Source organism: Adelges cooleyi, unplaced genomic scaffold, assembly GCF_023614345.1.
Source record: "Adelges cooleyi isolate 19-005CV unplaced genomic scaffold, UGA_ACOO_1.1 ACOO_flye_CR_arks_rails_tigmint_CR_PRNA_519, whole genome shotgun sequence".
Lineage (NCBI taxonomy): Eukaryota > Metazoa > Arthropoda > Insecta > Hemiptera > Adelgidae > Adelges > Adelges cooleyi.
Genome location: NW_026096208.1, coordinates 1,557,623 through 1,569,049, shown reverse-complemented (window position 1 = coordinate 1,569,049; position 11,427 = coordinate 1,557,623). Strand labels below are relative to the sequence as shown.

The 11,427-nt window shown below is 26.4% G+C and overlaps 1 protein-coding gene across 8 annotated transcripts; it reads left to right on the top strand.

The window, feature by feature from the left end:
- Positions 1–2,582: 2,582 nt before the first annotated feature.
- LOC126842403 (uncharacterized) lies at positions 2,583–10,512 on the top strand. Of its 8 annotated transcripts, none has more exons than XM_050579413.1 (11): positions 2,583–2,790; positions 2,879–2,908; positions 7,330–7,359; positions 7,737–7,793; positions 7,921–7,950; positions 8,052–8,084; positions 8,676–8,702; positions 8,810–8,866; positions 9,141–9,173; positions 9,564–9,653; positions 10,180–10,512. In XM_050579413.1, exons 1-11 carry the CDS (start codon positions 2,730–2,732, stop codon positions 10,419–10,421), a joined length of 690 nt encoding a protein of 229 aa, XP_050435370.1. In that variant the 5' UTR covers positions 2,583–2,729; the 3' UTR covers positions 10,422–10,512. The 8 variants fall into 8 exon arrangements, with proteins under 8 accessions (XP_050435370.1, XP_050435369.1, XP_050435367.1 ...); XM_050579412.1 differs by lacking the exons at positions 7,330–7,359; positions 7,737–7,793; positions 7,921–7,950; ... (2 more) ...; positions 8,810–8,866; positions 9,141–9,173 and adding exons at positions 2,990–3,019; positions 3,283–3,339; positions 3,464–3,493; ... (2 more) ...; positions 4,573–4,629; positions 4,907–4,939 and having other exon boundaries at positions 10,180–10,484; XM_050579410.1 differs by lacking the exons at positions 7,330–7,359; positions 7,737–7,793; positions 7,921–7,950; ... (4 more) ...; positions 9,564–9,653; positions 10,180–10,512 and adding exons at positions 2,990–3,019; positions 3,283–3,339; positions 3,464–3,493; ... (4 more) ...; positions 5,328–5,417; positions 5,856–6,478.
- The last annotated feature ends 915 nt before the right edge of the window (positions 10,513–11,427 follow it).

The following is an 11,427-nucleotide window of genomic DNA, read 5'->3' as shown; positions in this document are numbered from 1 at the left end:
GTAACCTATTTGTGTATAATATTTTATAGCCCTACTTCTAACACTTTAAACAGCTTCCTAAACTAGTATATGCTATATGGTTTTTGTTTTCATTTATTTTAATTTTTTGGTTACTCCTAAGCCTCAAAAACATTTAATCGACAGTTGCCTATTTCTATAAGAAATCCCTAAGATGTCCCTAACTCAACTCGAAGTAGTGCATTGTAATTTTTTTTTTCTTTTGATTAACTTTAGCTTTGAATTTTTCTTTAAAAACATTTTAATTTGAAAACTAATACAATTTTTTCGATATAAAACAACATTCTAAAAACTAAAATACGTTACTTTGAAAACTTTCAATTGATATTCCGTAATACATTTTTTTTTTTAGCATCCAGTTATAAGTTTTATTAGTTCCATTGTGCTCCATTATAAAGTATTTTTTTTTGTATTTCAGAACACATTGCCATACCTGATCAGGTGGCAGTGCAAGAAGCAATATTCCAAGTTACAAGTAAATATAAAGTTTAACATTTATATTGGAAAAATGTCCAAAATTCATAATTACTCAGTTTTAATGAAATTCGATAAATATATTACAATAACTCAAACTCATAGAGCTATATTTTGTTTTTTGATGAAAGTTTCGATGATCTTTTGAAATATAACACCAACTAATGTACATATTTTTACAATGTGGAAAATAATTAATATTTTTATATTTTATATACAGATATCCCTGTGCCTCAACTTGGCCCGAACGAAAGTAAGCAAGCATTTAATAATTGACGTAAATTGCCTTAAAGTCTTAGTTTATAAGCCAACAAAACAATTTTTTTTTAACTTTATTTTTAACCACTCGCATAATAGATTACATAAAATAGATTGTGTATTTTATGGGTGATGTAATATTATTTTTCTATGATGTTGTATTTTATACACGTGTATTAGTTGTGTTTTAGGCAAAAAACAAATGTAGATGCAAGCTAAAATTTACAAGTTTTTAATAAAATAATTTTGTTATATCTTTTAAGGTAATGGACGTCCATACTTCCCCAACCTTACCGAAATATGTCGTCTAATAGGTGTGACCCGAAGTATAATACACTCAGATGAATATATAAAAACCGCTGATGTTGATCTCTCTGAAAATTGGTGTACGTTAACTTCACAAGATGAAACACAATATAAATACAAATCTCATTTCGGCACTATCGTTTCGGTAATTCCAATCACTCCTACACGTGATCTAATTTTGGACGTTTTGCATCTGCTAAGCGATTGGTTCCCATAATATAGCCCAGCAATCGTAGCTAGACTTCAAACAAATATATAGCGCCTAATATTGTTGATTTACTTTACTAATATTTGTTTGTCGCACTATTAAATTCATATCTTTGTAATTAATACTTGTGTTTTGTTATATTAGAAATTATTGTGAAAAATTAATTTTAAATAATAATACTAAAAATGTTCATAATTTAATATTATAATATTTACCTCGGCAATTTTATGGTATGTATTATTTAATAAAACGAGATTGATTTTAGTTGTACTACCATATTAAACCTATGAAAGTCATAAACAATTTTCTCATATGAAGCCTTTGAAATTAACATGAAAAATACAAATTCTGCGTGGAATAAAATGTTTTATGAAATTTTAGGTTTTATAAAAGTTGTTTGACACACTTGTATAATATACTTTATTAGGTATTATAATGTAAAGACATAGAAAAAAAAATATAAACATATAACTAGACTATCAAACTCTGGGTTTCTGTATGTATTTAAATGTGTAAAAGAATATCAGTTATTTAATGTCATGGTTAAGTTTTTATTCTGAAAATTGGGAGAACCTTGTTTAAAAGTTTTGTTTTGGGTAATTATTACTTATTCTGTCTAACCTACCGAAAAAGTCTTGCTAGAACTTTGTAAAGTTTTGTACTTAAGAGTAAAATACAGGGTTTCACACAGAAATTTGATAAACGATAGTATAACATTAAAAAAAAATTAAAACATCTAAGTACACAAAATTCCATATAAGTATGTCTGAATCGAGAATGATTTAAGAGCAATAAGTTAAAATATTAAACAGACATGTACAGGGTGATTTTTTTTATCATGGGCCACTCAATATCTCACTGGTTTTAATTAATAATTGTATTGGTTTTTCATAGTGTTTTCATATAACGTGGCCACAACTTTCCAGTAATATTACAGTGTCCTAATCCCTCCCAAACTAATTAGTTTTATATCAAATTTTGAAACCTTAATGGTATCGCATATATTTCAATAACTTTTTTAAATTGAGAATAATGTACTAACAATTTTGACTGGTCCAAAATGCTATCAAACAACCTAATTTGAACAAATAGGTAAGAACAAAATAACTTTATTTAGAAAATTAAGATCACATTATATAAAAACACTGTGAAAAAAAAATGTATTAAATTAGTGATTCAACAGAGAGAGATTTAGAGTTGTCCACGACAAAAAAAGTCATCCTGTATAAGTTATTTACTTTATAATAAAAAACCACTCGTGTCGCATACGTTTATTATAAACTATTATAGTGCTTTGCATACTGCAAAATATATTTTACTTCTTTGGTTGACATATCGACACACCGACGTTAAGAATAGTCGCAAGAATATCACTCTAACATATAAAGTAAAACTAGCTGTTTGAATTCATATCTTTCTTACAAGTTATAGTATTTCAATTGTTCCATTAATATTATTCAGCACTATGAAGCTTCTCTGCATTTTAATAACACTAGCCTTTGTAAACGTTTCGCCAATAATGACATGTGAGTATTTAATTTATACAAGTACCTACTTATAAAAGATAGTTACAAATCTGAATTGAAAAATTCAATAATTAATTCTTTCTGACAGCGCACTATGCAAATTCGGTGTACATTACCAGTCAGTACCAAATCTTTAAATGATTTAAAATGTTTTTTAATTTTACCATATTATACATACATTTGAAATTTATTATTACAGACAAATACATCAAAGAGGCGTTTGATAAAGGTAAGATATATTTTGATGTTCAGTGATTAGAATTGAAATCAGACTATTCTAAGTAGTCGAACTTTTGTCTGGCTTTTTCGTCTTAATTGTCAAAAAAAACAGTCCGCATGCAATTTCCTTAACATAACAGATTGAGTAGCGTTAATTAAATATAGTCCCATTAAAGCTATGTATTTTCTTGTTGTGGAGATTTGTATGTATAAATTCATACATTATTATGATTTGAATATGTGCATATATCTCTAACAAGTATTTGCTTGTAGATCCTGCTGGATTGCAAACTGCAATTTCAAGTATTATTAACGGATATAAATCAATACGTAATCATTATTATAATTAAAAAAAAAAAATTTTAATAAAGTAAAAGGAATAAATGTTAAAGTTTTACTGTTAAAATAAAATCCAACACCATTAAATCATAAATTTATATTATTCTTATTTCAGTGACATGTAATTTGATGTTGGCTATACCGGGTAACAATGTTCTTTACAATTTTTTGGAAGTATTTCCACATAGCTGTTGATTATAATTGAAAACTTATTTTGGCCATAATACATTTTCTTTTTGATTTCAGAAACAGCAAATATTTTCAACATAGAAACTCATAGTAACCAATTTTTATATAATACTACTAACACTTTCCGAAGATTCTTTAAAATTATATATTAAATGGTTTATATATATATATTTTTTTTTCCTATGGCTCATACTTTCAATTCATCATAGCTTGTCCAAATAAGAACTCCTTAAGATTTTAAATCTCTAGTTAATATCTAAGTTGTACCTCGTTTTGTTTAGTATTCAGTTCCCGTTTTCATATGCTAAGATATATTCTAAAATCTAAATTAAGCCTTATCCTTAAAGTTCAAATTTACAAATTCATTATTAGACCTGTTTAGAATTATTTTATATATTGTATTCTATATTAGTCATACGGTATTCAAATTTTAAATAAAAACTATCAAAAAAATGTAGTTATATACATAAAATATTTTACAAATTACAAAAACATTAAACCCTGAGGTGCCGTTGGTGAACAGTCCCTTTTTTTTAAACATTTGTGTCATGTGTGTACATGTTGTCTTCAAATTTACTTATTGTTATAAATTCGAAAATTGTAAATATGTATTTAAAAAAAAAAATTGTTGGACATATTTTCAAAAAGTTAATCCACATAGCATAATAACATATTTTTGTTTTAATTTCAGGTGATCCATTTATTGTCAATTTACCAGGTAACCTACTTTCTCATATTTTTTATAATTCTAATTTTTAGGGTTTCTTATACAAGTATTACAATACGGTTATTAAATTGATTTCTCTTTGTATCTCCTATGGCTCACACTTTTAATCGATAGTAAGCTATTCGGATAAGAAATCCCCACGACTTTAGTCACTAATTTAAGTTGTACCTTGTGATTTTTAACTTGATTGCCAAGGCAACTTTTAATTATAATAATTATAATTAAAAAAAAAGTATAAGTTTTCATGTTAATCAAGTTAAAAAAAATACAATAGACATACATAAGGTATAGTATTTTTTATATTTTAGAAAAAATTGCCATAGATGATCAGTTGGCAGTGCAAGAAGCAATATATCAAGCTACAAGTAATTATAAAGATTAACACAATTTTAGGAACAATTTTCAAAATTCATAATTTCTCAGTTTTAACCAAATTCGATAAATATACTATAATAATTCAAAGTCATTGAGCTATACAATGTTTTTTATGCAAGTCTTGATGATCGTTTGAAGTATAATTTAATCATTGTTTATAATTTCACATTTAAACATGGTCATTTGAAATATAATCCTAACCAACGTACATATTTTTACATTGATGAAGTATGGGTTTTTTACTGGAATATATACACTTTTTTACAGAAATCACTGTGCCTAAACTTAGCGAGAACGAAAGTAAGCAAGCATTTAATAACTGACGTAAATAGCCCAAAAGTCTTAGATTGTAAATTTCAATTTATGTAAGTAAATAGAAAGTGTTTCACTAAATTAAAAAAAAAACACTTTATATCATCTCCCTCAAAAAAGGGAATAAAGACGATTTTTGTCCAAAGTTGTTATTTAAACATTTTATAACTCTGTCGGTATGGCTTATACATATCTTTAGTACTAGTCGAATTGAATATAGTATAGCTATCTAGTCAAGTTCATAACAAAGTTTGTAGTTACTGCATAACGTGTTGGTATATCAAACACATTTCATAGAATGTAATACAATTATTTCACGAAAAACAAAATTTTTTTAAAAGAATTTTTTTACGATGTAACTTGTTTATTTTCACAGATTTTGAGAACGATTCGTTAAACACGTTTGGAGAACAGAGAAGACTTATAACAGGAAAAGTAACAAAAAACGCACTTATTGCTGCAATAGGTAAATACTAATAATCAGTGTAGATTTTTACTAGTTTTACTTTTAATTATAATTATTCAATTTGTTGAACAACTAAAATTTATAATTTATACGCATCTCAACAAACATTCTTCTTCGGCTTCTTCAGACGTTTTAATGTTATCATCATCTTGAGGTTCTTTATAAATATTTTCTTCTGTTGTTCAAACATTTTCTAAATTTTCTACCAAAACAAATTTTTTTTTCATTAAAAATAGCCAACAAGAATACATTTTATTGATTTTGAATCTAACTTGCAGCATAGTCAAATAATATTGTGTGCAAAAGCAACAACAATTCCTGAAGCTGAACATAGCCGTTTAAACTCATCACTTACCTACTCTCGTGCATTGTCACATATTAAAATGGATAAATTTAAGTGAAGAAGTATATTCACAATATTATTGTATTCTTTTTAAGATAAAGGAAGACCCAGAAGATTCACCAACCTTAACGAAATATGTCGTCTAATGGGTGCGCTCCGAAGTATAAAATTCCCAGACCAACATATCAGAAATATTAATGTTGACGAATCTGCTAATTTTTGTATATTAACATCACAAAATGACAGTCACATATACCAACGTGATGTCGTAGATGTTTGGGCAGTAATTCCAATGGGTGGTGGTACTTATTTTGAGGACATTATGTATCACATACAAAATTGGTTCTTGTAATAGAGATCAGCAAACGTAACTGGCTTTTAAAAACTGTATTGCACCTACTGTTGTTATTTTACTTTAATAATTTTTATATGTCGCACTTGTAATTAAATTTTCATTTAACTCAATGTATTAAATAATAAACAATTTGGCTCAGTTATATTTAGTTGGTACTTATAACTGTAGTCTGTATGTAAATTCTGTCATTTGCAAGGTGTCTACACATACATTCACAATTCAATTATTTTATTTCATATATTTTGTGTTAAATGTTTTAATGTTTTGTTATAAAATAATTATTATAAATACGAATTTTAAATAATAATACTAGCTGTCTATTATACAATATATCATGTATCTCAAAAAATTAGTTAACAATATGTATAATTTGAAATAATTAAAATCGGTTTTAGCAAATACTTTCGCTTATTTTACTACTACACGTTTGAATTTGAAAAACGATTACCTAATCTGATGACTCTGAAATTAACATGACAAAATTAATCATAATATTAATAATAATAATTATTAGTGTTTTACTGGGGTGGGAATAATAATAAAAATAGTGTTAAATGTTATCAAATTTTTAAATATCTTTAAGAAATTTACAGAATAGTAGTGTGATAAAAAACAACAACATTATATTTTTTACATCATTTTTTTTTCCATACTCATTTTTTTTTGTGACGTGGGCTTAAGTTCACGGATACACATAGCCGACGCGATAGCTGTAATTGAAGTATAAAAATGATTTGTATATATAAAACCACACGTGTCGCATACATTTATTATACACTGTCATAGAGCTTTGTATACTGCAAAATATATTGTTATTTTACTTCTTTGGTTGACATACCGACACACCGACCTTACGACTGTCTAGTCACAAGAAAATCACTCTACCACTGAAAATAAAACATATATCTTTCTCAAAAGTAATATTATTTGAATCGCTTCAATTTTATTGTCCAGCACAATGACCCTTCTCTGCATTTTAATAACGCTTGCCTTTGTAAACGTTTCGCCAATAACGACAGGTATATATTTATTTTTTACACGTACCTTTTCAAAGTAGTTAAAAATCTGAATAGAAAATTAAATGTTTAATTCTTTCTCACAGCGGACTATGCAAATTCGGTTTACGTTACAAGTCAGTACCAATTTTTCATACGATACAAAATTTGTTTTTAATTTTATCGTTTTATACATAAGTATGAAATAATTTACTATAGACAAATACATCAAAGAGGCTTTTGATACAAGTAAGATATATTTTGATTTACAGATGATTTATAAATAATTAACAACTAGCTAAAGTCTTTTTTTTTTTTGATAACTTCAGATTAAGTGTAAATTGGGTACATGTTACCAGTATACCAATTACTCTGTAAATACTAATTTGTATAAGAAAATCGAATACTTTGTATTTATATAAAAAAAAAAATCCCTATAATTTACATAGAACATAATAGGCTGTACAAGATTACTATTTCATAGAACAAGTTGAGTAGCATTAAGTTAAATTGTCACCTTAAAGTTGTGTATATTCTTATTCTGAAGGTTTTAATGCACAATATTTACAAGTATTATGATTTCATATGAAATTGTGCATATAGCTCTAACCACTATTTGCTTGTAGATCCTGCTGGATTGGAAACTGCAATATCAAATATAATTAACAGAGATAAATCGATAGGTAATCAATATTATAATATAAGAAAATAATTCAAATAAAGTTTGCTACTAGGAAGAAATGTTAAGGTTTGACTGTTAAAAAAAATCCAACCGCATTAAATCATAAATTTATATTATTCCAATTTCAGTGACAGTTAATTTGATGTGGGCCATACCGGGTAATAATGTTATTTATAATTTTTTGGACGAATTTCCACATAGTTGTTGATTGTAATTCAAATCTCATTTTGGGCATAATACATTTCCGTTTTAATTTCAGAAACAGCAAAAATTTTCAAAATAGAAACTCATGGTAACCAATTGTCTTATACTACTTTACAAATATTCTTATAAAATGATAATATATTAAATGGGGTTTTCAAATTTTTTTCTACACCTCATACTTTCAATTCATAATAGCCTGTCCAAAAAAAGAACTCCCTAAGATCTTTAGCTCATATCTAAGTAGTACCTCATTTTTTTTTTCTTTTTATTAAAATGGGGAACATTTTGTTTAATTATAAGGTCCCGTTTTCATGTGCTTAAATATATCCGCAAATCTCAATTAGGCCTTATCCATAAAGTCTAAATTTACAAATCGTTTATTAGACATGTACAGTCATACGGTATTCAAGTTTTAAATAAACACTTACAAAAAAAAAAATATGTTTATACTTTAGATTTTAAAAACTACAAAAATATTGAATACTGAGGAGCAGTTAGAGCACAGCCCCTTATTCTGATCATTCATGCCATGTGTGTACATGTAATATCATAAAAAAATTTACTTATTGTTATAAATTTACAAATTTTAAATATACATTTAAAAAAAAAAAAATTGTTGGACGTATTTCCAAATAATTAATCCACATAGCTTAATAACATATTTTTGTTTCAATTTCAGGTGATCCATTTATTATTAACTTACCAGGTAACCTATTTTCATATATTTTATAATTCTACTTTATAGAGTTTCTTATACAAGTATATACTATACGATTATTAAACTGATTTTTAATTGTGTTTTTTATATTTCAGAAAGTATTGCCATAGCTGATCAGTTGGCAGTGCAAAAAGCAATATATCAAGCTACAAGTAAGTATAAAGTTTAACACAATTTTTGGAACAATTTTCAAAATTCATAATTACTCAGTTTTAACCAAATTCGATAAATACACTATAATAATTTAAAGTCATAATGCTATACAATGTTTTTTATGCAAGTCTTGATGATCGTTTGAAGCATAATTTAATCATTGTTTATAATTTCTATTTAAACAATCATTTGAAATATAATACAAACCAATGTGCATATTTTTACATTGATGAAGTATGGGTTTTTTACTGGAATATATACACTTTTTTACAGAAATCACTGTGCCTCAACTTGGCGAGAACGAAAGTAAGCAAGCATTTTATAACTGACGTAAATAGCCATAAAGTCTTAGATTGTAAATTCAAATTTATGTAAGTAAATAGAAAGTGTTTCACTAAATTTCAAAATAAACACAGTCTATATCATCTCCCTCAAAAAGGGAATAAAGACGATTTTTGTCCAAAGTTGTTATTTAAACATTTTTTAACTCTGTCGAAACGGTATGGCCTATAGATATATATAATATATAGTACTAGTCGAATTAAATATAGTATGGCTATCTAGTCAAATGCGTAACAAAGTTTGTAAGTAGTGTTGGTACCTTAAACACACTTCATAGAATGTAATACAATTATTTCACGAAAAACCGAAATTTAAAAAAAAAGTTTTTAGTATGTAATTTATTTATTTTCACAGATTTTGAGAACGATTCGTTAAACACGTTTGGAGAACAAAGAAGACTTATAACAGGAAAAGTAACAAAAAATGCACTTATCGCTGCAATAGGTAAATACTAATAATCAGTGTAGTTTTTACTAGTTTTACTTTTAATTATAATTATTCAATTTGCTGAACAACTAAAATTTATAATTTATACGCATCTCAACAAACATTCTTCTTCGGCTTCTTCAGACGTTTCAATGTTTTCATCATCTTGAGGTTCTATATAAATTTTTTTTTTTGCTGTTGTTTAAACATTTTTTAAATTTTCCACTAAAAAAATTTTTTTTTTTTTCTATATCAATGATTTAATATTATTAAAAATGACATCCCGGCTTACAAAAACAGTTGTTTAATGGTTTCATAGTCTATAAGGGTTTATTGTATAGCCAACAAGTACACATTTTATAGATTTGAAATCTAACTTGCAACTTAGTCGACTAGGGTTGTGTGCAAAAGCAACAACAATTCCTTTAGCTGATAAAAACCGTTTATACTCATAACTTACCTACTCCGTGCATTGTCACATATCTCAACGTGGATAAATTTAAGTCAAGATGTACATTTACAATAATTTTTTATTCTTTTTAAGCTAAAGGAAGACCGAAATTCGCCAACTTTACCGAAATATGTCGTCTAATGGGTTTGCTTCGAAGTATAAAATTCCCAGATGATTATATAAGAAACGTTGATGTTGATCACTCTGGTAATTGTTGTACGTTAACTTCGCTGGATGGCAGCTTTAAATACAAACGCGATGCCGGATATATTTTTCTGTGTGATGATAATTTTTTTGAAGACATTATGTACCACATACGGAGTTGGTATCCGTAATATTGAGTAGCTAACTTTTGAAACAATTTATAACAACTACTCTTGTTATTTATTCATTAATTATATTTATTAAATTCTGTCATTTGCAAGGTATCCACACATACATTCACTACTCAATTATTTTAATTCATATTTTTGTTAATTGCTTTGATTGTTTATTATAAAATATTTAAAGTTATTATGTACATTTTAAATAATAATACTAGCTGTCTATTATACAATATAACATGTATCTCAAACAATTCGTTAACAATATGTATTATTTAATGTGATTAAAATTGGTTTTAGCAAATACTTTCGCTTATTACTATTACACGTTTGAATCTGAACAACGATTACCTAATCTGAAGACTCTGAAACTAACATGAAAATTTCTGTTTAGAATAAAACATTTTACAATTCAATGCCCTAAAAAAGTCGTTTGTGATACTAAAATATACTTAAAATAGATATGTACAAATAACTATGTAACACGTAGACATTGTCTAAATAGTGTGTGAAAGTTAAAAAAAATAATAATAAAACATCTGTGTTTAGTAAGTATACCAACCATACAAACGTATATCTGATTTGATAATAATTTAAAATATGCAGTAAGTAACAAAATTTAACAGATATGAATAGGATGATTTTTTTATCGTGGATACTCAATATCTTACTGGGTTTAACTAAAAATTCAATTGTTTTTTCATTGTCACTTTATATGCAAAATATAAAGTGACTACAGTTTTTCAATAATGTTCATGCTCCTTCTAAACTGATTATTTTCATATCAACTTTTGAAACCTAAATGATAACGCATACATTTAATTACATTTTTAAAATTGAGAATAATGTACTAACAATTTTGACTGATTAGATATTGCTATCTAAAAACCTAATTTGAAGAATGATCACATTATATTATAAAAACACCATGGAAATAAATTATAAAATTATTGATTAAACACAGTGAGATTTGGAGTTGCCCACGAAAAAAAAAAACCTGTATACGTTATTTACTTAA

What these genes read in the sequence shown, in the direction of transcription:
- LOC126842403 (XM_050579410.1), top strand. Translation starts at nt 2,730, where the DNA reads ATGAAGCTTCTCTGCATTTTAATAACACTAGCCTTTGTAAACGTTTCG. An exon ending in CGTTTCGCCAATAATGACAT is followed by an intron (nt 2,791 to 2,878) that starts GTGAGTATTTAA and finishes TCTTTCTGACAG; the next exon opens with CGCACTATGCAAATTCGGTG. An exon ending in CGCACTTATTGCTGCAATAG is followed by an intron (nt 5,418 to 5,855) that starts GTAAATACTAAT and finishes ATTCTTTTTAAG; the next exon opens with ATAAAGGAAGACCCAGAAGA.